The following is a 23,969-nucleotide window of genomic DNA, read 5'->3' on the forward strand; positions in this document are numbered from 1 at the left end:
CAGATCTATTGAACCCAGGAGCTCCACAAGTCTGGGTGCTCTGTAAAATATTTAATTTTATGTATTAGCTTAGAAGATTAATTATGATAACTGAAAGAGTCCAACTATCCTGCAGCAGCAATGAAGGAGGGACTATTGTTTGTTTGTTGTTGATATTGTTCTAAGTGGTTTATTGTTGTGTTCTTTTGATTAAATTTTTAAAAGACAAATAATTGGGTGTTAGAATAAATTAAAACAGAACTATCACTAGAAGCTAAAATGATGAAACTGAGGTTATCATACTTTGGACACATAATAAGAAGACATGATTCACTAGAAAAGACAATAATGCTGGGAAAAACAGAAGAGAGTAGAAAAAGAGAAATGCCAAAAAGAGATGGAATGATTTCATAAAGGAAGCCACAGACCTGAACTTACCAAGATCTGAACTGGGTGGTTTAGAACAAATTCTATTGGAGGTCGCTGATTCATAGGGTCACCATAAGTTGTAATTGAAGGCACAACACACACACAAAGAGCCAGTGTGGTGTAGTGGTTAGAGTGTTGAACTATGACCTGGGAGATCAGGGTTCAAATCCCCACACAGTCGTGAAGCTCACTGGGTGACCTTGGGCCAGTCACTGCCTCTCAGCCTCAGAGGAAGGCAATGATAAACCCCCTCTGAATACCGCTTACCATGAAAACCCTATTCATAGGGTTGCCATAAGTCGGGATTGACTTAAAGACAGTCCATTTCCATTTCAACCCACACACACATATATATCTATATCTATGCATATAATATTTTTGTAAGCCATCATGCAGAGTGACAGCAGCATTTGTGGGGGGGAGGCACTGGGCATGAGACCAATGTGGCAAGGGCACGAGGCAAGTGAGAATGGCGGACAGGTGAGGCCAGAAAAGATAGTGGGCAGGCAGCCATCTGAGCAAGTGCGGATGGCACACATTCCACCGAGCAAGCGAACATGGCTGGCTGATGGGCGACCGAGCAAGCAAGGTGGGAGAGCAGTCCAGGCAAGCCACAGAGGAGCAGTCTGGACATCCTGGGATAGCTCCTCATCAGCCGCCCTGCTCTGCTGTTGCTGCCCACCTCCTCACTGACAGCCTCAGTGATGGGAGGCAAGGAGGAGGGAAGCTGTGGGAGAGCAGGACGCTTACTAAGGCAGTGCCCCGACACTTCCCACTGTTCCTGTGTTGCTCGCCCCAGCTGGCCACCTCCCTCCTTCTCACAGGAGAAGGTCTAAGGGGGAGGAGAAGAGGAAGCATGGTGACCCATGGGGGGAGGAAGAGGACACTTGCCAACTCATTTGGCGGGGGCAACCTGTTTAAGAGTCCAGGCGTGTGTGTTTCGGAGTCCCGGGGGGCGGGGCGGTTGGCGCATGAAGCACGCAGGGACAAAGCCCCGTCTGTGTGTGTGTGTATACACACACACACACACACGCAACCTTTTTTTATATTATAAACAAAGTTTGTTCCAATTTTGCATTTGTCCTTCCTTATGTTCTTCGTTGTCATATTAGATTACGATGGTTTGGGTGGGTGTAGTTGAAGATGGAAAGGCTGGAAGAGATCTGGATCAACCACCGTTCCAGGAAATATGTCATTTGGCAGCTATGGGTGTGTTTATCCACTGCACCCTCCGGAATGAATGAGCTGCTCAAACGGTGGTTCTAAACTAGAGTTGTGAAGGCCTGGGAAAAAATCGGAAAAATTCTGAAAAAAACCATGTTTTTCTGTTCCCCCCCCGCCCCCGAAATTTTCTGTTTTTTTCCTGAGCCTTCTTATTTCTAGTCTAAACCAAGAATGAGAAGCCTATGGTCTCCAGAGGTTGCGGGACTCAACTGCCATCAGCTTTTGGCAGCATGGCTAACGGTCAAGGATGATGGGAGTTGTAGTCCAGCAACATCTGGACGGCCACAGGTTCCCCACCTCGTCTGAACTAAACCAAATGTAACTTTTCCTCCTACGGGACTGGCTCCAAACCCCTGATCATTTTGGTTGCTCTAGTCCGAACATTTTCCTGCTTTGGAATATCCTGTTTAAGGCGCAGCAACTGGAACTTTACACAGTATTCGAAGGGCGATGCCACCATATACTTATAGAGGGAGACATTATGATATTGGCAGTTTTATTTTCAACCCCTTTCCTAATGGTCCTCAATATGAAACTCACCTTTTTCACAGTTGCCACTCAATGAGTGAATATCTTCAGGACCCCAAGGTCTAAGGGGCTATTCCAGGAGGACTAGAAAGGGGTTGGAAAAGGGGGCGGGGAAATCATTGGAGTAGTAGTGCAATGACCACATAAAGAGTGACAGGGGAGGGGAGATGGCGCTGCTTCCCAGTCACATCTACACTAAAATTCTGAATTTCTCCAATTGTTTTTTGCGGACTGTTCTCTCTTCCGGGGACGCGCACACACCAAATATATACCCGGAAGCTGGACAATGGTTGGCTAATCTATTAGCATAACTCTATGTTTTGAAATACTCTCTTCTCCCCACGCGTCGCTTTAGCAGCAAGTTTCCGCTTCCGGGTTTTTCCGGTAGCGTTCTCCGCTGTGGTTAGGATGAGCGGAGGAGGAAAAACCCGGGAGGGAGCTGCGGGTAAGGCAGGGAGAATCGAGGGAAAGGACAGCGCGGAATGCCGTCGTTAGGGCACAGGCCGGGCCTTCCCTCTCCCTCCCTACTTTTCCGTTGCTAAGCAACGTACGCCCCTCATCGCTGTTTGTTTACAGTGCAGAGGACAATGCTAATAAAGGGAGATGAAAACCTTGAGGCTTCCTCTTTGAGGGAATCTTTGCCAGTGGCTTGTCCAGAGCGGGGGGCGGGGGGCTTACATTGAAAGCGGCGTGTGCAACTTTTCTGTTCTTGCCCGTTGCAGGCGTCAGATCCAATAGCCCTTGCTGTGTTGTAGAAGGTCATTGAGGCTGCGTGGAGATAATGTGGCACTAGACAGGCCTTAAAGTGAGCAAAAGGCTAGCCAAGAATGTAAGCCTTGGGCCTCTGCTTCAAGTCTAGTTCTGTATATTTGCTCCCCAGCACCCACTTTTCTTCTTATATGTATGTGCTCATACATTGAGAATCCCCTTTATTCTTTCCTTCTGCAGTTCTTCCAGAGTTGCTATCATCTACAGTAGAAGGCCCTAGTTTCTGCACCCGTGCTAGGACTGCCTCAAATGCCATTTTCCCCTCCTCTTTATGATTCACATAATTTCTTTTTCTTTCCAAAGGAGCTGGAGAAGGTGCAGCTGCCATCCTGCTCCGTTACCTTCAGGAGCAAAACCGGCCACACAGTGCTCAGGATGCCTTTGGCAACTTACAACGAGAGCATGGCCTGGGCAAGACGGTGAGAGAAGATCTCAGTAATGAAGGTGTAGGGTCCATATCAGCCCATATTAATAGAAAGGGCACAGTTACCCCAAGGAATTCTGAGAGAGAGAGAAAATAGACATGTACACCTTTCAAAAGCTAAACACATTCTGTATGCCTCTGAAATGCCCCAGTTATATTGGACATTCCTAGTTCGACCTAATCCTGATTTCAATAAACCCCAGTAAATATTGTGCACTTCACAATGCTGGACACTCAGTGGTGTGAACCATCTCTAACATAACTGACTAACTCAGATATATATTTGTTTCTCTACACAAATTATTTTTTAAAGTCATTTCTATACTGCTTTATATTTTTTTGGGAAATCTCAAAGCAGTTTACCATCTAGATTAAAATATCAAACAAAACATAATAAAATATTAAAAGAAAACATTACAGATACAGGTCAAATATAAAAGAAACATTCAAAATAGTATAATTAACAGAAAAAGAAAGAATTGTCTTAAACATAAACATTAGTAAAAATTAAATATAAAACTACAACAAACTTCACAGAACAGCATTATTAGTAACTAAAAATAACTAAAATAAGGGCTGCATGAATTCAGCTAAACTCTGTCTGTTTACAGCAGCAATTTCCTGTGACATATGATGCAGTGAGGTTGCATCATAGCAGACAGGCTGTAGCAGAGCTTACATGGTGCCGCCTCAGATATTGGACTCTGCAGTTCTCCCCACTCTCACAACTAGCTGATTTTTCCCTGGTACTAGTAGATAGCAAGATGAGTTGTCAAGGGCTATAGCACAGTAGACTTTAGAGTTCATGTTAGTGAGTCTCCTTCAATGTACAAGTATCTGGGGGGCCCCTCAAAGTTTTGATTTTCAGTTTTTGTTCCTGACAGATATTTAGATGTTCAGTATGTCTTTTTCCCTTCACAATGGTCTCAGGAATATTAATTTGCCTCAACCTGCTCCTTTTCTTGTTTTTCTTTGCATTAGGCTGTCGTGAAGGCACTAGAGCAGTTGGCTCAACAAGGGAAGATCAAAGAGAAGGTGTATGGGAAGCAAAAAATCTATTTTCCAGACCAGGTAAGGGAAATGTCTTTCAGTTTCTGTGGGAAGTGAAGGTTTTCTTCAATTACTGACGTGAGCAAATTATCCATAACAATATTTCTAACACAATTGTATAGCACACCCAACTTCTATGGGTGAAATGTAGTTGCTGGCCAGGGGAGTAGAGTTTGTGACATGGTAGCAGCAATTTTACCTTGTATCCCATTGGTCTTTTAAACCTCACATCTTTGGTCATGCAGGATCGCTTTGGTAGTGTGAGTGAGTCAGAGCTCAAAGGCCTGGACAATGAGATTTCGGAACTGTCGTGCAAAGTACAGACCCTCCAACAGAACTGTCGTCATATGGAGTCAGGTGTGTTCAGGCAGGTTCAGTCAGTCTGCTGAGCTAGCCTTGTGCTGAGTGAGTGCATGCGCAATTGAACACTTGAAACAGTATGGAACCTTTGTGAAATGTTTGTATCTGAGCAGTATTACACAGACTGCCTACAGTCCTTCCCACTGACGACGGGTGCCATCTCAGATGTTGTAACTAGCAATTCCATTCCAGAACTGAAAGAACTGAAGGGCTCTATGACAACCCCAGAGATGGTTAAGGAGATTGAAGAGTTAAAAAAAGACTGTGCCAATTACACAGAGAAACTGGAGCGAATTAAATCTGCTGCCAATCATGTGACGCCTGAGGAGAAAGAAAAGGTAATGAAGCTGCCAAGGGAAGGTCCAGTGGCAGAGACTGACATAGTCTAGACACGTATAGCTCACCCCTTCTGAGTGCCTTCTCAATCTCTACCAACTCTGTGTGAGGGCCCTAGTGCTGCTGAAAGTTCCAAAGCTAACCTCAAGCACCAAAGGATGGTAGAGACTTGAGGCTCCAAAACACACAGTCATTTTTAAAAATTACTCTTCATGGGATCTGGACAATCCCCACACTCAATCTGTACTAAGAGCATTCAAGGTCTGTGTTACTCTCATTATAATTGATTACATCAAAGTGAGGATAAATGCTGGTTTGTCTGGAGTTGTCTGGCATTTTATTCAAGGCAACCTGTGTTTGTTGATACGTTCTTGGGAGCCTTTTAGCTGTGGGACTTGTTTAAAATGGCACCAAAGCAATTTCTGTAATATGGATGTCCCTACCTTGTGAACAGTCCCCTGTATAAAAGCATGACTGCTTTCCATTTCTGAGGTGTTTTCACACACAGACAGCTTGTGCATACTCTGTCTAATACATGGCTGTGGTTTTGGTCTCTACATTGTAGCTGGCTGCGTTGCTGGCCATTCTTTGGGGGACTGAGAGTGCAAGAATTGCTTGCTTTTGCTTGTTGCAGGTGTACAATGAGAAGAAGCTGTATTGCAGGGAATGGCGTCGCCGGAAGAGAATGGTAAAAATCATCCATATAAGAATGGAAAGAAGGGTGATTTGTTTTAATACCATTGTTTAGATCTGTAACATTCTGTGTATAGAAAATGCCAGCAACAAAGTCAACAAGGATATTATAGAGTTGGAAAAGGTTCAGAAGAGGGCAACCAGAATGATCAAGGGGATGGAGCGACTCCCTTACGAGGAAAGGTTGCAGCATTTGGGGCTTTTTAGTTTAGAGAAAAGGCGGGTCAGAGGAGACATGATAGAAGTGTATAAAATTATGCATGGCATTGAGAAAGTGGATAGAGAAAAGTTCTCCCCCCTCTCATAATACTAGAACTCGTGGACATTCAAAGAAGCTGAATGTTGGAAGATTCAGGACAGACAAAAGGAAGTACTTCTTTACTCAGCACATAGTTAAACTATGGAACTTGCTCCCACAAGATGCAGTAATGGCCACCAGCTTGGGTGGCTTTAGAAGAAGATTAGACAAATTCATGGAGGACAGGGCTATCAATGGCTACTAGCCGTGATGGCTGTGCTCTGCCACCCTAGTCAGAGGCAGCATGCTTCTGAAAACCAGTTGCCGGAAGCCTCAGGAGGGGAGAGTGTTCTTGCACTCGGGTCCTGCTTGCGGGCTTCCCCCAGGCACCTGGTTGGCCACTGTGAGAACAGGATGCTGGACTAGATGGGCCACTGGCCTGATCCAGCAGGCTGTTCTTATGTTCTTAACAGAATACACTCTAAACATAACATGATTATTTACGCAATGCCTAATGTTGTGATGGGTGCTACACAAGTCTCAAAAAATCCCAAGGCCCTACCAGTGGTTTACAGTGTACAAATTTAATCTGGTTGCAGTTCTGGAGGGTTTTAAGCACAACAGTCTGGGTTCCTTGGTGACTATGTGTTGAACCACTTAGGAAGCAGTTGATCCCCACATAACTGGCAGTGGCTTGGCCATGACAGGTTTCCAGATGCCCCTTGAAACATAGTCCATTTATTTCCAGATAGCAGAACCCCAGAAGTAATGAGATGTTTCTCACTTCAGAACCTTTTTCAATTTCCCCTTTATAAGTTTAACAGAGCAATTCTATTTGATTTGTAGCTTGAATCTCCTCAGGATTCTAGCTCATTGTATTTTCTGTGCCTGGGATTACGCTCTCTGGTGAACCCTTGCTAACCTGTGGTGGGAATTATTGAGGGGGGGGCTGTGTTCATTTTGCTCCCATCTTTTCCTGGCTAAGGATCTTGCCCCCACATGTGAACAGTTTCTTATCTATATCTTTTATTTCCTTGTAAATCCTTTTGTGGCTTGCAGGCCTTATAGACGAGCCCTGTGGCAGACACAGTCCAAATGGATCCCTTTTGTATTTTGAGCTAAATCTTAATTCAGGTTTTAGCTACTGTTTCTGTAGGGCAAAACAACAGGTTTACTTTTATGAGAAAAGTAATATCCTGGAAAGTTATTTCAACCTGGATATGAGGTTTAGAGCTTCTGTATTTCTCATTAGCTAAGTTTGCATATCGAGCCAAGCCAAACCATGGTTTATCATGAACAAGCAACAATACTGATGCACTTCAGAAAACTACAGCCACTTCACTCCTGTCCCAGCTCCTGCCACACTACCAGGAGTGAATAGCTTTACTTCTGAATCCAGTCTTGCAGTTTGTATCACTCCAAACAAGCCAGGAGTGATAAGCCAAGCACAAGTCAAGCCATTGTGTTCTGCACCATTAAGTATTCTGAGGGTGCTTTTCAAGAGGTTGAGAAATGGGGTGTAGGATACTGCCATTGTTCCTTCCAGCCACAATTTGTAAACTCAACCCTAGCTCCTAGGGTTACCCTGTTTTTGTGGCATTGTTTCCTCTGTTCCATGTAGTTTTTGTCTACCGACACTGTGTAATTTATTTGGTACTCTATCTTGGCTGTAGGCAGCTAAATGTGTGTTTTGACTCTCTCATCAGGCAACAGAGCTACTCGATGCAATCCTGGAAGGCTACCCCAAAAGCAAGAAGCAATTCTTTGTGAGTACAAACGCACCTCATCTGGCATTGAATGACATGGCCACATACAGTGGGTGAAACAGGCTTTTCTTGTTCAGCTTTCATAATGCATTAGTCCAGCTACTGCACAGAGATGGGATGTAGGATGATTCTATTTTCTTTCCCTGCATCTTAAGGGGTATGTGTTGTCCTTTGTGCAGGAGGAAGTTGGCATTGAGACAGATGAAGATTTCAATGTTACTTTACCCACCGTCTGAACCAAGGCCTTTCCTGTTTTAGGAAACAGTCACCTACTTAGCACTCGTTTTAGTCCTACATATTCCATATTGCTGTATATTTTTGAAACTACTCCACATTCAATAAGGGATAAGCAGACCCTGCCTACTGCACTATTATTTCTTAGTTCCAGCATCTCTCCCCTGGCACATCAGGCTAATTGCCATTTTGTTCTTAAAGATGTTAGTCTCACTACACAGGATTGCTGATAAGCACTTGTCCAGGGGTGGGGTGGGGGACACAAAGTAAAATAAATACTTGAATTATCTCTGATGGCTGTATCATTTTCTGTTTGTAACTAGCTTGCATACTGTATAGGTGGTATATTGTGCACATTAAATCTACCTTGCTCCTTTGTGTTCTGCTTTAATACTTTTTCTGTATACCCAGGCCAGGGGGTGCACAATATGAAAACCAAGGAGTCTCATTGGCTTGTTCTGAAGACAGCAAGGCTGGGTTCAGATGATTTCCCCAGGACTTGGAGAAATAGAATGCAAACTGTTTCCTTCTCACTATGTCTTATTTGTCCTGTTGGGGAACTCTGTTCCCCCCCCCCGATTATGTAATTTGGGCCCAGAATGGGAAGGAAAGAGAATAAAATGGAATAAATTGGCAAAGCCTCAGATTTATGTGGGTGAGATACCACAGAGTAGGGACCTTGAGATTTAAAACCTGGACAGTTTTGCTGCTGGTCCAGATGATTAATGTACCCTTTTTATGATTTATTGAGGAGGAAGAAATGCTGGAGTGACGTATGTGCTAGAATTCAGTGGTATTCGGGGCTGCATATGTTAGTGTAGGAGAGGCTGATTTCTGAAATGTAGCAGCTGAAAACAAACCAGACAAATACACCCAAGTCATTCAAACACTTAGCAAAATTTATTAGAATTGCTTGTCATGATATAAAAAATAGTTTTCATTTTCACGAGTGAGGTCTGTCTAAGCTAGAGTCCTTATCCACCAACCAGCAGCAGATCTAGAAAGTGGTGTCTATAAAAGGACAGGGGACCCACCTTCTTTGTAGCTAAAGAACAAAAAGCAAACGCTGCACAGGAGGGTTGGCTTAGGCTCACTTTTGCTGCATTATTAGAAACTGCGGGGATCTGACAGGCTGAAAATACCTCCCCTGCCATGTTCTATAGGCCTCACCAGTCTCCCAGTTGGAAGGCAAACGGTACTTGTGAGCAGGTCAAGCAATGACAAAAGCTGGAATTTGAGGGCAAGGCTTCAGTGTTGGCATGGCTTATTGCCCTTTTGCAAGGTAAGCAGAATACACAGTGTATGCAAAATGCACCAATTTATTGCATAACTTGTTCAGATCACAGCCCTTAGGCCCAAATCAAATGCTAGGCAGAGACATCTTGGTGAGTAAATTGGGTGTCTGAAGAAAACAAAGAGAGCTCTGTTTTAAAGTGATCAAGCCTAGCTAATGACACTTAAACCAAGCCTTATGCATAATGTTGCAGTATACTCAGAATTTAAGAGGCTCGGCTACTAATTTGAGGACAAGGGAAGGCTGGAGGATGCTTAAGTCCAGTATTTCTGTACCCTTAGGAGAGGAACCTGGTTCACTGTAAAACACCAGGAATGGTGCACAGTAAATGGATTTTTATCAGACAAACTAGGTCAACATGCGGAACATGTCAGGGCCAAGGCTTGAAAGAGGGATACTGCAACAATTGATCCTCATGGACAGACAGCTATTTGCTTCCCTGCACACATGAGGAGCTTGGTAGCACAGACCAAGGGGAGGTTTGTAGAGGTAAACACAATCAATACCCCCCCCCCCAAAAAGCTTAAAGAGGATGTACTGGCAGGAACAGCCTCTTGGCTACATAGCGCCAAGCCAGAGTATGCCTCTTCTAGGCTGCCCAAGCGTGGTCAGTAAAGCTGGCTCTTCAGTTGTTGCAGGACACCAATCACAATGTCCTGTAGGGTCTGTGAGGGGGAAAAAGCCCATAGGAGCTCATTATAGACTGCTTCAAAGTAACAATATTGGCTTGTAGACTGTAAAGGCAGGAAAACACACCCTGGATGGGATTAAACCAAGGATATTTAGATTCCAGGCTCTTCTTAACAAGGAAACCTCAAAGATTTCCCCTTACAGTAAGGACTGCTTGAGCTTGGAATACTACTTGTATCCCAACTCTGTCACTGAGATCTTCTGGAGGAATGGTAACTGTCTCTGTGTGAATGTTTGGTTGGTATCTATAAGAAATTAAGCATTTACTGGGGCTGGTCCCAAGAAGTGCGGAATGTCCTCCCAATGGAAATCCACCAAGAATCTTCGCCTGTTTATTTTTAGAAGTCTTTTGAAGACTTGCCTGGGTTAAAAGGCCTTTTCAATTGGGTAAAATTTATGAGATTGGCCAGTGCCTTGTGATTTTATCTGTGCTGTACACTGCTAAGATGTTTTCTATGAAAAAGCTGAAAAGGGTGTTCACATTGAGCAAATATGGACAGGACTGCTAGTGATGGGAGGGGACACCTGTTATTACATTCTGTCTTGCACATCTCAACTCCCTTCTAAAAAGTTACACAATTTAAACACTCCGTTGCAGGACTTGGACTTTAGCATGGAAAAACTAATTGCACATGGTATTTCAATGTTCTAACAGAGACAAAAACAAATATAAAGAGAGAAAAAATATGGCAACAAGAAAGAGGGATTCCCATGGGGACCCTCACACATTCATATAATGCAACCCACCCCCATAAAGATTTATTAAGGGGCTTGGTCCCCTGCCTGTTGACCAACACATGTCATGTCTCAGCTTTCCATGATTGGGCAATAGAGCAAGCAACCAAAGAATGCCCAAGCCTAGTCTGCAGGCCAAGACGGGACAGGAGAAGACCCTGCATACAGCAGCATCTACTGAAAAATTACGCCAAGAGGATGCAAACCTGTCAACCATGCATGGAGTAGGCAGTGATCTCGGGGGGATTGGTAAATAAAGCACTCCTGGACCTATATACAAATGGTGCACCTGTGTGACTTTTCCCTCTGTTACCTGTTACAAACAAACAGCAAGAGCATCTGGCTTCATAGAATGATGCGGATAAACCCTAAGGGTACAATGAACATTGACCATGCACCATTTCTCTGTAGGGCGGGAAGGTTTATGGCAGAAGTTGGCCAGAATGACATCTGGGTTCTGCAGAAAACAATTAACATGGGAGGAGGTGGTTTGCTTTGTAGACAGCAGGGATGGGGAACATCAGGCCATTCAGCCAAGCCACACCCATCTAGCCCACAGCCAATGCCATGTGTGAGGCTGGTAAGGATCAGCTGAGCCGAAAGGTTTTTTTTTCCAGGCCTTGCAAAGCCCCATGCACAGCATTCCAAAAGATCTGCTGATTGCCAGGCTTACAGAGCACTTTGCATAGGCTATCCTTTTGCCTGCATGGTTTCATTTCAAGCCTTGCAGGCAAAAATGAGTCACCTGATGTCAGGTGATAGGCAGGTGGCCCTGCACACCTATCAAACTTGGCCTACAGAGACAGGAGGAGATAATGATTTGGCCCGCCAGCTTTCTTGCTGAAGAGGGCCCCAAATCACCTGGCTGGGGTAGGCAGAATCAGGAATGTAATCTTCCAGGTAAATGTTTTCAGAGGAATGGAATTGATAAGTTCATAAGGAAGGGGCATGGAACCTGAAGCATCATGAAGCACCTGAAGCTGGATAGTCTGAAGGGGGAGGAGGAGGAAGAAGAAGAGTGAAACTCTTCACAAGCAGTTTTATGTGGGAGCAGTAGAAGACTGGAAGGCCATCCCTCCCTCATAACACACTACCCAGAGCATAACCTGCCTTTTGAGAGGAGCTAACCTACACAAGAGGAAGGTCAGAAGGTCCATCAGGAGACAACTGCACCACCTCTGCAACACTATGCCATCTCATTGCTACAGGATCAATGGGGGGCCAGGCTACTATGAGCCGTTCTGACTGTCTCAAGTCTTAGAGCTGCAGCTGTTCAGTTTTCAGATGCACAGTGGAAAGCACATGGGGTCTAAATGGATTGTCAGACCTTGGGAGGGGAGAGGCAGATGGGCTGGGATCTATCATAGTTGGGGCTACTGAGGTCCATGAGATCAGAAACCCTTGGTCTCCTGAGTCAGAACGGGAGCACGAACCCTTAGAGCAGAGCATGCTGTAGACTGGCCAGTGGCTCCCCCCTTTCTAGATCCAATGATGCCTCAAAGGGCTCATGGAGCATTGGCCTGTTGAACACCCAGTTGCAACACCGTGTGTCCTTCAGGACAGAATCCTAGCTCTCATGGCCCCTAGCTAGAATCAGAAGGGAGAATGGAAAGGCAGAGAGAGAAAGCTTATTGTTTAAAGGCATAAGGTCAACCAGCTCCCAAGTAGGAGTAGCAGAGCAACAGTGCACTTTGACAGAAAGAAAAGCCATAAGGCTGAAAGGGCAATTCTTTTCCACAAGGCTTTTTAAAAAAAATTATTTTGGCCTTCCCTTTTGCTGGAAAAGAAGTTCATCCTTTGCTGACTGCTCTACTGCACTGCTGACTCAGAATTAGGAGGAAAATATTTGCGTGACTAAGATACTGTGGAATGTAAGGAAACTATTCCTATCGTATCAGTTCAGTCCAGCCAGTTCTAGCTGTACAAAGAGATGAATGTCATAGGTTACTATGCAATATCTGACAACAGCAAGATAGGAAAATCTGCCTCAAGACCCCTTAATTCAATTCCCACCTATTTGCCTCTGACAGAAGACACCACTAAAACCAGGAAGGCTAGCATGAGCAAAGCAGGCACATCTTTACTGCATGTAACTGCTACCCACACACTCTTAAACTGTGGAATTACCTGTGGCTTGCAGTGTTCCTCTATCCAGCTGAAGACACATGCTGAGAGCTCCTGAAAGCTTGTCACAGAGATGGAGGCATTGAAGGACTGGAACAAGGAATCCATGATACCCTGGAAAACGTTGAACTTTACATGGTCAGAGACCTGGTTCTTCCCTTCATTGGGATTGTCCTGGTGAGCTTTGACAATCTGTTCGTAGTTTCTGAAACGCATAAATGTGGCTGGTGGGTTAAGGAGAAACAGCATAATGGCTGGGTCTGGGGAGAGAAAGAGAGGAGTTTATTCTAACTTGGGATGTTTTATAGCAATTGTTGTGGGGGGGGAAGACTAAACCTCAAAAGACAAGATGGGATTCACAGTTGAGGCCAGATTCTCCCATATGAATGGCTGTTGTAGGAATGGCGGCTGTTGAAGCATGTTGTCTATATGCATATGTACACACAGAGGGTCTTACATTTTCATGATTTTCAAGGCCATGACATCTTTCCGGAGCGTGGAGACTTCCTCCTCCTGCTTCTTCTTTTCCTTGTGCAAGAACTGAATATAGTCAATAGCTGGGGAGCAAAGATGGCAACAGTTTAGAACAGAACCACAGATAGGCATATCAAGACAGCAGCAACCACCACTTGCTGGGTATTCTGCCATGTCACTCAGGAAAGTTGCATTGAAGTTGTTGTCTCTCTCCCTAGGAGCTAAGCTTCCTTCAGACACTAATGCCAGTTAGATACCCCTGTTCAGTTTCAGAATCGGAGAGGGGGAGAGAGCAGAGAATGAAACTAGCTTCAAGACTACTGGGAGCTGGGTAGGAAATAAGACAGATATGAATGGAGGGAAGCTCAAAAGCCAAACACACAAATTAGTCCCCCAACTCACTCTTCTGCAACACAATCGCCTTGCTTAACTTCCCCGAGCCTATGGAGAAATCCTGCTGCTGGCACGTGGGTACAATCGACTGCAAATCATCATAGCCTTTCTGTGGGAGAGGAAAAGCGGCATTAAAACTCGCAGAGCAAGGCTGCCCCCGTATGGCAAAATGATCGAACAAATCAGTGAAACTCCAGCCACCGTGCCTGCTTCCCTTTTCCTGTCGCTCCAGTGCAGGAGCAGGACAAGCCTGCTGTGTACTGGATGCAGGGACAGAGAGGGGTATCAAGCACAGACCTGTAGGTCATCCCCCATTCTCACCTTGATAGCATCCCTCCGCTTCTGTTCAGCCTGGGTGTGGGCACGGCGGCGGCGGTCTTTGTAGGTTTCTTTGTAGGTTTCCTGCTGGTAGTCGGAGTCTTCATCATCTGTGGCAGAACAGCCCTTGTCAGCTAAGACAGCAGGAAGGGCCTAAAGGAAGTCTTGGTGGGGGCCCCCAGCAGCTTCGTTACCACAAGATTTCATAAGGCTCAAGTTACTGAGAGAAGACTGCATGGTATATCGAAGAACTACCGTTTGAGGGCTGACAGCACAAGGAACAGATTTCTGAGATAAAAGGGAATTGCACCCCTTTTATGAGTCTATTTTCCTTGGTATTTTTGTACTTTCATGGACCACAGGGATAGAGGGATGGAAAGTCAGAAGGACCCCTGCTGCTGCCAGCTTGCAGAAATTGGGTACTAGCTGAGAATTTCACCTCAGTCATGTAAAACTAGGAATGTAGCTTCCAAGAGTTACTACTAGTCAGCTACAAGCAGAGCTTGGAAAAGTTACTTTTTTGAACTACAATTCCAATCAGTCCAATCCAGTGGGCATGCTGGCTGGGGCTGATGGGAGTTGTAGTTTAAAAAAGTAACTTTTCCAAGCTCTGGCTACAGGCATGTTGTTGAGCCTGACTTTGCATTTGGTAATCCTTTAATATCTCTCTTATCCCCCCCCACCTTTCATGGAACTCTCTCCAAGAGAAATACTTAAAACAGTGTCCTCTGTCCCCACAGCTGCCCCTAAACGATGTCAAGGGTACAGAGTGGGTGCTCTGTTCACTTCACAGTTGGGAGAAAAGTGCCAGTTTGACTGAAAGAGAAGCCAGTAGGCCATACCTGTATTGGGTACTGAAGAGGCACTGGTAGAGCCGATGCTGTTAGCTCTTGATACAATGCTCCCTTTTCTCCTGCTTTCCACAAAGAGTGCTGGAAGATAAACACCATCAAAGTATATCTGACAGAGTGCTTATGTAAAATAATTTAGTTACTCCTTCATACCCATTAACCACCTGTTTGTATTCGCAGTTAGGGTGATTAAAAGGGTCCCCTCCCACTCTTCATGGCACAGTTATATGTAAAGCAGGGGTTCTAATCAGAATTACTGATTGCAGTTGTGCAACCAGGAGCTAATCCACATTAAATGAATGCAGAATGCTTGAAGTGGATCAGTCTCATATATATAGCAAATGTTCTTTGCACACTGGTGAATAGCACAGAGTGCCCACAAATAAGGTCCCCATAATCCTGTGCACTGCAATTATCATTTCTGTCATTTGACTTCTTGTTGGCACCTCAAAGATGAGATGTTATCCCTCTCCCGCACGAAGAATATGGATGAGAGGCAGGGTCACGTGGATTCACACAGCACTTCAGATTCAACTTGAATGCTCTGAAGGGATGATATCAGGGGTCTTGTCCTTCTCAAATCCTCTGCACGTTAGAGGAGTGGAAGAATTGGTGGCAGCCACAAACTATGGCTAGCCAAAATTCATAGATTCAAAGGCCAGCTGAAAGATGTACACCCAAAACATGAATCCACCATGGAAGGAATAGTGCCTGCTAAAACACATGGGTCAGGGAGAAAAGCAGGGGAACAGCTAAGTCGTTTAGTGAGTAAGCAATGTCGTGAGAAAGAGGGGCTACCAAACACTTACCAGGATCTAGCCCGTTGTCATTAAAAGTTGAGTCAACCTGATTTGTTGTGCCACAAGAAGAGAGAGAGAGAGAGAGAGAGAGAGAGAGAATAAGTCAACTTTCTCTGTAGATGCATGCTGGTGGTTTTGTGGCTGGTTCTGAACAGGCTTTCCTAAGCATCTCTAAGAGTGATACCTCTGTGCTGAGTGCACAATGAGGAATGTTCAACAAATATGCTATATTTCACATGGAATAAAACAGTAAAAGCAGCATTGGCAATCCATTAGTTCCCCATTAAAATAGTAAACTAGCTCCTGTCATAATCTTTTTTTAAAAAAACAATCTCTCTGTAGAAAGAGTCAAGTGACAATGCAAGGAGGTCAGCCTCCTGAAAAGGTTGACTTCAGCCATCATACAATTTACTGCACTAAAGGAACAAGAAAGAAAGCAACAGAATGTCACAGCACTGAAAGTTATTATAAAGTTCAGCCTCTGGATACAAGACAAATAATACTCCTCCCTACTTTAGGGGCAGAGGGATGGCTTTGAGAATTGATCCCAGAATCTCCAATAGCAGGGCTTGGGAAAGGCCTCTGCTTGAGAACTTGGAGAGCTGCTGCCAATCAGAGTAAACAGTTCGGGGGGGGTGGCTCCGCGGGCTAAGGCAGTGTCATATATTCTTAGGCCTGCAGTACAGTTGACAAAAATCAAGGTCAGTCTCTTTTGCAGCACTGATGTTTTAGATCAGGTGTGAAGAACCTTTGGCTGTCTAGATGTTGCTGAACTACAACACATATCATCCCTGACCATAGGCCATACTGGCTGGGGCCAACAGCATCTGAGGTCCAAAGGTTCCCCACTTGTTTTAGATGCTCCAGGGTTCCAGACACTCTGAAAAAGGAGCCTTACAGATCAGGCTTTATGGGGTGGGAGTGTTGAATGGTGAGCTTTCTTCATTTCTCTTTTGTTCTAGGCCATTTGCAATGAAGTAGAAAACGGAGAAGGGATACTAATATTATCTGGCTAGTACAACACAGGTGCCTTACTCCATCGCCATGACAGAAGCAGCAGCAGCTTTATCTGTTAAATTAGACTGTCAAAAAAGTATAAATCTTAACAACAAAGACTGCCAATCCCAGGGGCACCGAATGCTGCCTTAGCAGCTTTAGTGCAATTAGAGTGATTGTTTATAAGTTCGATTACGGTACCTTTAACTAAACCCGGATATAACTGGTTTCGTTACAGGCAAATCTGCCTCAGAGTAGATTACAGTACGCATCTTTCTTTCAACCTCTCTCTGTTCACTGGCCTAGGAGTTAACAGGATAAACTGAAAAGTGCCGGGACTCAGGCCTGCCTGGAAGACGACTTCCTAGATCTACTCAGTAAGGAGAGAATGGCATTCCTCACATGGTCAGAGACCCTGTCTTCAGTACTTCACATGGTCTGAGCTGAATAGGGTGCTTGAATCCCTCCCCAGGCCTGCCACACAATTTGGCCCTTGATTCCGTCCCTTGTCTCGCCTCTATCCTCCCAGTTTCACTCACTTTTCCTCGCCAGGAAGTCTCCGGAGAGACACTCGGTGGATCCGCCATCTTTTCCACAGTACGGTACACAGTCACGTGTCATTCCGACGCTGGCCAATCAGGGCTGTGGGAGGGCATTTCCAGGAAGAGAGTCGACTAGTATGGCAAGGGATTAATTTCAAAAACCCTGCAGAGTAGGACAGTCGTTTTATACCCGTATTGGAGGTTGGGCCGAGACTGAAAGAGTAGCTTATAGTAACTCTGCATTGTTGCCCAGTATTATTGCTCCCATGGTGCAGAATGGGGATGGGACTGAGAATAGCGTACAGCAAACCTGCAGGATATTGTAAATATTGCAGGTTAAAGCTGGTTTGATTTTCCAGTCAAAACATCACTCAGCTTGCGGCAAACTTTATATGAACTTAGCCTCCGTCAGACCCCTTCCTCTGCACAATCTAGAGCTCAGTTTCAAACAGAAGCCTGGTCTCCACTGGCTTGCATGCAGACGGATAGCAATTTTAGATGCTGAAAACTCAAAACAAATACAAATTGTCACAAAGAAAGAGCAGCAGAAACATCTCTCTTTCCTGTACTTTATTTTAAAAAGGGGGAAACACACCTGCTGACCAGTCACAGCTACATTAAAATCTTAAGATCTTTCACTTGATTCCTATGGGCCACTCTCTCCCCATATCTGCTACTGGGGGGGGGAAAGTTCTATTGAAACCGAAACCCCTCCGAGTGCTTCAGTCTACATTTCACAAGTCTGTGAATAGCGGCGTTGAAAAGGAAACCGGAAGTGAGCGTTATTGGTTTGTTTCCCTTCTCTCTATGATCTTATGATGAACAGGGGCGCCCGGAAGTGTTTTGTTATTTGATGTGTAAAGGCGCAGAGCCCGGCTGAGGGGCCATGGCGGATCCTACGGAGGAACTCGCAAAGCTTGAGTACCTCTCCCTGGTTTCCAAAGTCTGTACCGAGCTCGACAACCACCTGGGCATCAACGACAAAGACCTGGGTAGGTGGCTTGGCGCGGGGGCGATGAGGGTAGAGAGTCTCCATTTTGTCTGCCGAAGGAGAGAAGCGAAAGAATAGCCCACATCGTTGGGCTGTGGCGTGTTCTCTGAAGGCTAGCGAAGCTCTTCTCCTGCCTCTCTTACTGGTCCCGTCTCTCTTCCGTGACTTCCATCTATTCTAGAGATGGGGAACCCGTGGTCCTCCAGATGTTGTTGGACTCCAACACCCATCGTTTTACTACCCTGGGAGTTGGAGTCCAGCAGCATCTGGAGGGCCACAGATTCCCCATCCCTGATCTCTCCTGTACAGATATGTCCTCTAGTAAAGCTACTGAACTTCTGATGTTCCCACCTGCTGATCTTTGCAGATTGCCTTTGACTGGGGTCTCCTAGCGTGGTAGAGAGGCTGCCTGCATATCCCAGATGCGACGTTAGGTTTCAAAAGTACTGAAGATCTGACCACTCTTTAGGGTGAATTTGTTGCAGAGTCAGGTGTGTTTCGTTTCCGTTTTTGGAGGAGATCTGGAGAACATATGAACATATGAACGACCTTGCAGAGTCAGGCTACTGAACTTATCTAACTCATTTGCAAGAAGTTCTCCTATGACTTCGGCAGACAGAGGGTCCCCCCCCCCAGTTTGATTACCAGTGATGTGAATTTCTGGGAAATCTTGCACTGGAAAACTTTCCACTGCCCTAAAGTGGTTAATTTTAGTATGTTTGTTTTTGTTTTATACAGATATGCTAAAAGAATACAGTATAGAAATAATAAATGGAAAAAGAAAAATGTTCACATATCCTTTGCATTCATAAATTAATATGCTCAGATCATTGTAAATGGAGAAAGAGCTATACATCCAATATGGAACTTATAATTCAGTCTAAATCATAGTAAGGGCATCCATTTTTGACAAACCTTTTATTGTGCCTATTGTATTGTCTTGCTTGTGTATAATATGTAAGCTTCCATGTCTTATATTGTATGAAACCAAGTGAATAAGGGGTATATATTTCTTTTTTCAGTGTGAAACTAGATTTTTTTCACAGCAGTGACAAGCTTAATAATTGTCTACAGTGGTGTCCCAGTGGTTGAAATTTCTTCTCTTGGAGACATGGACAGTCATATCAATGATGGGGCTCTACTGTGTGATAAAAACATACTTGTTTTCTCTAGCTTTTGGAGACTAGGTTATGTTTAGATTGATTTGTGATTTGAGCCTTTTTTATGGTGCTATTTATTGATAGTTGAAGATTTTTTATTATGATGATGTTCTGAATTGTTCTTATGCTATTGTATTATTGGGCAGGTTCATGCAACCACTTCTGTGCTGGATCCTTGCGTTTCTTGGCTAATAAAAGCTAGCAGGGATGGAACAGCCGGCTGGGCCAGGGAAGTGATTAATGCTTCTCTGCGAGAGAGGGTGGTCCCTGGCTGCCTGAAAGAGGCGGTAGTGAGACCACTCCTGAAGAGACCCTCCCTGGACCCAGAAAATCTTAATAACTGTAGGCCGGTAGCAAATGTTCCATTCCTGGGCAAGGTCCTTGAACGAGTGGTGGCAGGCCAGCTCCAGACACTCTTGGATGAGACCGATTATCTGGATCCATTTCAGTCGGGTTTCAGGCCTGGTTTTGGCACAGAAACAGCCTTGGTCGCCCTGTATGATGACCTTTGTTGGGAGAGAGACAGGGGGAGTGTGACATTGTTGATTCTTCTTGATCTCTCAGCAGCTTTCGATACCATCAACCATGGTATCCTTCTGGGAAGACTGGCTGAGTTGGGAGTGGGAGGGACTGCATGGCGGTGGTTCCACTCCTACTTGGCGGGTCGGCTCCAGAAGGTGGTGCTTGGGGAACATTGCTCGGCACCCTGGACTCTCCAGCATGGGGTTCCGCAGGGGTCAGTTCTGTCCCCCATGCTGTTCAACATCTACATGAAATGGTTGGGTGCGGTCATCCGGAGCTTTGGAGTGTGTTGCCATCAGTATGCTGATGACAGATAACTCTATTTCTCCTTTTCATCTTCTTCAGGTGAGGCTGTCAATGTGCTGAACCGGTGCCTGGCTGCGACAATGGACTGGATGAGGGCTAATAAACTGAGGCTCAATCCAGACAAGACTGAGATGCTGCTAGTGGGTGTTTTTTCTGACCAGATGGTGGATGTCCAACCTGTCCTGGATGGGGTTGCACTCCCCCTGAAGGAGCAGGTTCATAGCTTGGGGGTTCTCCTAGAACCATCTCTGTCACTTGAGGCTCAGGTAGCCTCAGTGGCACGGAGTGCTTTCTACCAACTTTGGTTGGTGGCCCAGCTACGCTCCTATCTGGACAGGGATAACCTCGCTTCAGCTGTCCATGCTCTGGTAACCTCCAAGTTAGATTACTGCAATGTGCTCTACATGGGGCTGCCTTTGAAGACGGTTCGGAAAATGCAGCTTGTGCAAAATGCAGCTGCCAGATTGGTAACAGGGACCAGACGGTCCGAACATATAAAACCGATTCTGGCCCACTTGCATTGGCTGCCTGTATGGTTTCTGGGCTTGATTCAAGGTGCTGGTTTTAACCTATAAAGCCTTACACGGCTTGGGACCGCAATACCTGATGGAATGCCTCTCCCGATACGAACCCACCTGTACACTACGCTCAACATCCAAGGCCCTCCTCCGGGTGCCTACTGTGAGGGAAGCTGGGAGTCTGGAAACAAGGAAGAGGGCCTTCTCAGTGGTGGCCCCCAAATATGATTTTCCTGATGAGGTGCACCTGACGCCAACACTGTTTTCGGCGCCAGGTCAAGACTTTCCTCTTCTCCCAGACATTTTAGCATGTGTTTTTAAATTTTTAAATATTTAAATTGTGTCTTAAATTGTTTTTAAAAGATGTGTTTTAAATTTGTATATTTGTTTTAATGTTTTTAGTTACTGTAAACCGCCCAGAGAGCTTCGGCTATGGGGTGGTATATAAATACAATAAATAAATAAATTGTTGCTATGAAAAGCGGCATACAAGTACACTAAATAAATAAATAAAATAATAAATTGTGGTATTGCTTTTGGCTATATAGCTTTTAAAACAAATCAGTGAAGTTCCAGTGATCATTCACAACTCAACTGCAATATGCAGTGATGAAGACTTAACATTTTCAAAATACGCGGTTGTAATTGTCATGTGGTTAGCCAGAAAACCTGCAGTTATTGTGTGAGTTGGGTGTTTATAAGGGAGTTGGGTATCACTGATGTAATATCTTTTAAAAGTTCTTTTAAGCTTATTAAAATCATTCTCCCTCCAACCCTGCATACTGAGCTCCCACCCACAATATGCTGCTTGGCTGGCTTGCTAGTAAAATCTGGTGTGTTTTGATCTGTTGTTCTTCATTACATCTATGTCAGCACCCTATGACCTGCATAGCTAGCACAGTGGTTCTGCCTAGCCATACTTAGTTGGGGAGTGCATCTCACAGGGTAGTCTTTGACTTCCTCCAAATGCAGATATTTTAGAATCCAGGATCTTGCCTACTCCAAAACAGAGTTAGTCTTTTTAACCTAATCCTTTTTTTTTAATCCTCCCATTGTTCACAGCGGAATTTGTGATAAACCTCGCAGAGAGAAACACAGCCTTTGATATTTTCAAGGCAGCCTTGGTGAAGAATGGTGCCGAATTTACAGTAAGTACTGTGAAATCTTGTGAAGGCACCTGGTGCAATGGGTGGTGTTGGTGGTTGAGCTGGTAGGGAAAAAAGGATTGCTAGATCAAGAAATACTGTTTCTTTTTTTAAAAAAAATCTCCCAAACCCTGTATTTCAGGATTCCCTCATCAGCAACCTGCTGCGTCTTATACAGACAATGAGGCCCCCTGCAAAGCCTTCTACGAGCAAAGGTAAGTGGACCCTCACAAGCACATGGACAGAATTGCTAAATGGGAATGGAGGAGGCCCAGCACTTACAAGTTTGGGTTAGAAATCAACCATTAAAGTTTCAAAGTTCTGGAGTAGGTGTACAAACCTGGGTTCAAAGCAGATGCCAGTATGGGTTGGTACAAGCCAGATTCTGGAACAGCACAGCTGCAGTCTCTCTTTTCGTGGTTCTACACACTGTGAGCCTCCTTTAAATAGCCCTGCAAAGGTCTCAGGATTGCTGCCAGGATTTCACACCATTAGTAACAGGATTTCAGTGGACACCATGCCATCCCCAGTGTTTGACTTGTCAGAACTATTCCCAGCATCAGTCTGCCTCCCAGAGAAAGAGCTCCCCAAAAGACTTGTCAATCATCTTTTGTCTTTCCAGACAGCATATCCAATAACACTTAGATGAAAAAATACCGATTTTTTTCCTTACACATGAAACAACAAACAAATACTTTCCCCACCACAACTTGATTCCAATTTAATAGGGTCTGTGGGGGCTGGATACATTTGTCTGAGGCCAAATTTAACCTGTAGTTGTGAGTTGCCCATCCTGGTATAGAATATATAGGTTAAGATTCTCTGTGGAAACCAGGTGGATAGATGTCTGGTGGGTTTTCCTTATAGCAGGGCATTAGACTAGATCAGCCTTCCCTAACCTGATGCTCTCCAGAGGTTTTGAACTACAACTGCCATCAGCTCCAGCCTGCATGACTGATGGTCTGGCGTGACGGAAGCTGTAGGCAAACAACGTCTGGAGGCCTCCGGGTTAGGAAAGGGTGGATTATAGAGGGTTGCCCGGTACCTTAATAGCTGTGGGATTTTGGAAATCGCTGTATGCACAGATCACCTCCTGAATATTTTAATCAGATTTTTATCCGGCTCTCTCCCTCGCAGCTTGACAGTGTTCTAGCTACAGAATACCTTTTTTTAAAAATAAAAAATTCTCCAAAGTAAAATGACACCAAGACTAGCTAGTATCAAAATGTTTCTAGTGTCATAACAAGAACATTTTTAACCACTGTATTTCCCCCCCCCATTTCTCTAGATGCGGTTAAACCAAAAACAGAAAAAGAAAAGTACAAGGAGTTGTTTCCAGCCCTCTGTAGACCAGACAATCCCATTGTCAGGGTAGGTGTGGCTTTTCTTTTTTTGCTTCTGAGTTGCAGACAAGGAGTGCAGAAGAAGTCGGGCAGTCAGGGACAAGATAGCATGTTGGGAGCAAGGCAGAGAACTCGCATGTAAGAACATAAGAACATAAGAAGAGCCTGCTGGATCAGGCCAGTGGCCCATCTAGTCCAGCATCCTGTTCTCACAGTGGCCAACCAGGTGCCTGGGGGAAGCCCGCAAGCAGGACCTGAGTGCAAGAACACTCTCCCCTCCTGTGGCTTCCGGCAACTGGTTTTCAGAAGCATGCTGCCTCTGACTAGGGTGGCAGAGCACAGCCATCACGGCTAGTAGCCATTGATAGCCCTGTCCTCCATGAATTTGTCTAATCTTCTTTTAAAGCCATCCAAGCTGGTGGCCATTACTGCATCTTGTGGGAGCAAATTCCATAGTTTAACTATGCGCTGAGTAGAGAAGTACTTCCTTTTGTCTTTCCTGAATCTTCCAACATTCAGCTTCTTTGAATGTCCACGAGTTCTAGTATTATGAGAGAGGGGGAAGAACTTTTCTCTCTCCACTTTCTCAATGCCATGCATAATTTTATACACTTCTATGATGTCTCCTCTGACCCGCCTTTTCTCTAAACTAAAAAGCCCCAAATGCTGCAACCTTTCCTCGTAAGGGAGTCGCTGCATCCCCTTGATCATTCTGGTTGCCCTCTTCTGAACCTTTTC

The 23,969-nt window shown here is 44.9% G+C and overlaps 3 protein-coding genes across 6 annotated transcripts in view; 2 read left to right on the forward strand and 1 right to left on the reverse strand.

Moving 5' to 3' along the window:
• Positions 1-2,497: 2,497 nt before the first annotated feature.
• On the forward strand, positions 2,498-8,649 carry PSMC3IP (PSMC3 interacting protein). 4 transcript variants are annotated; one of them, XM_061590361.1, is made up of 8 exons: positions 2,498-2,605; positions 3,232-3,347; positions 4,334-4,423; positions 4,648-4,759; positions 4,955-5,100; positions 5,733-5,819; positions 7,736-7,795; positions 8,441-8,649. In XM_061590361.1, the coding sequence occupies exons 1-8, from the start codon at positions 2,569-2,571 to the stop codon at positions 8,459-8,461; spliced, it is 669 nt and encodes a 222-aa protein (XP_061446345.1). In that variant the 5' UTR covers positions 2,498-2,568; the 3' UTR covers positions 8,462-8,649. The 4 variants fall into 4 exon arrangements, with proteins under 4 accessions (XP_061446345.1, XP_061446346.1, XP_061446343.1 ...); XM_061590362.1 differs by having other exon boundaries at positions 5,733-5,786; positions 8,441-8,646; XM_061590359.1 differs by lacking the exon at positions 8,441-8,649 and adding an exon at positions 7,975-8,407.
• Positions 8,650-8,907: 258 nt separating this feature from the next.
• MLX (MAX dimerization protein MLX) lies at positions 8,908-17,754 on the reverse strand. The gene is made up of 8 exons (XM_061591189.1): positions 17,244-17,754; positions 15,718-15,754; positions 14,900-14,989; positions 14,061-14,167; positions 13,749-13,848; positions 13,330-13,429; positions 12,876-13,077; positions 8,908-9,988 (listed from the first exon to the last, which is right to left on the reverse strand). Exons 1-8 carry the CDS (start codon positions 17,289-17,291, stop codon positions 9,932-9,934), a joined length of 741 nt encoding a protein of 246 aa, XP_061447173.1. The 5' UTR covers positions 17,292-17,754; the 3' UTR covers positions 8,908-9,931.
• Positions 17,543-23,969, forward strand: part of DHX8 (DEAH-box helicase 8) — a 40,077-nt gene continuing 33,650 nt past the window's right edge. The window contains exons 1-4 of the mRNA XM_061591188.1: positions 17,543-18,238; positions 21,806-21,891; positions 22,031-22,103; positions 23,177-23,259. Of these exons, the coding sequence (XP_061447172.1) occupies positions 18,133-18,238; positions 21,806-21,891; positions 22,031-22,103; positions 23,177-23,259 (348 nt within the window). The 5' untranslated portion in view covers positions 17,543-18,132. The remainder of the gene's footprint in view (positions 18,239-21,805; positions 21,892-22,030; positions 22,104-23,176; positions 23,260-23,969) is intronic.

This window comes from Rhineura floridana, chromosome 11 (genome assembly GCF_030035675.1).
Source record: "Rhineura floridana isolate rRhiFlo1 chromosome 11, rRhiFlo1.hap2, whole genome shotgun sequence".
Taxonomy (NCBI): Eukaryota; Metazoa; Chordata; class Lepidosauria; order Squamata; family Rhineuridae; genus Rhineura; species Rhineura floridana.

Coding starts and splice junctions, on each gene's coding strand:
- PSMC3IP (XM_061590359.1), top strand. CDS start 2,569: ATGAGCGGAGGAGGAAAAACCCGGGAGGGAGCTGCGG. Junction 3,348..4,333: donor AGCATGGCCTGGGCAAGACG/GTGAGAGAAGAT, acceptor TCTTTGCATTAG/GCTGTCGTGAAGGCACTAGA. Junction 4,424..4,647: donor AAATCTATTTTCCAGACCAG/GTAAGGGAAATG, acceptor TTGGTCATGCAG/GATCGCTTTGGTAGTGTGAG.
- MLX (XM_061591189.1), bottom strand. CDS start 17,291: ATGGCGGATCCACCGAGTGTCTCTCCGGAGACTTCCTGGCGAGGAAAA. Junction 15,755..17,243: donor AGACTTCCTGGCGAGGAAAA/GTGAGTGAAACT, acceptor ACAACAAATCAG/GTTGACTCAACTTTTAATGA. Junction 14,990..15,717: donor TGACAACGGGCTAGATCCTG/GTAAGTGTTTGG, acceptor TTTATCTTCCAG/CACTCTTTGTGGAAAGCAGG.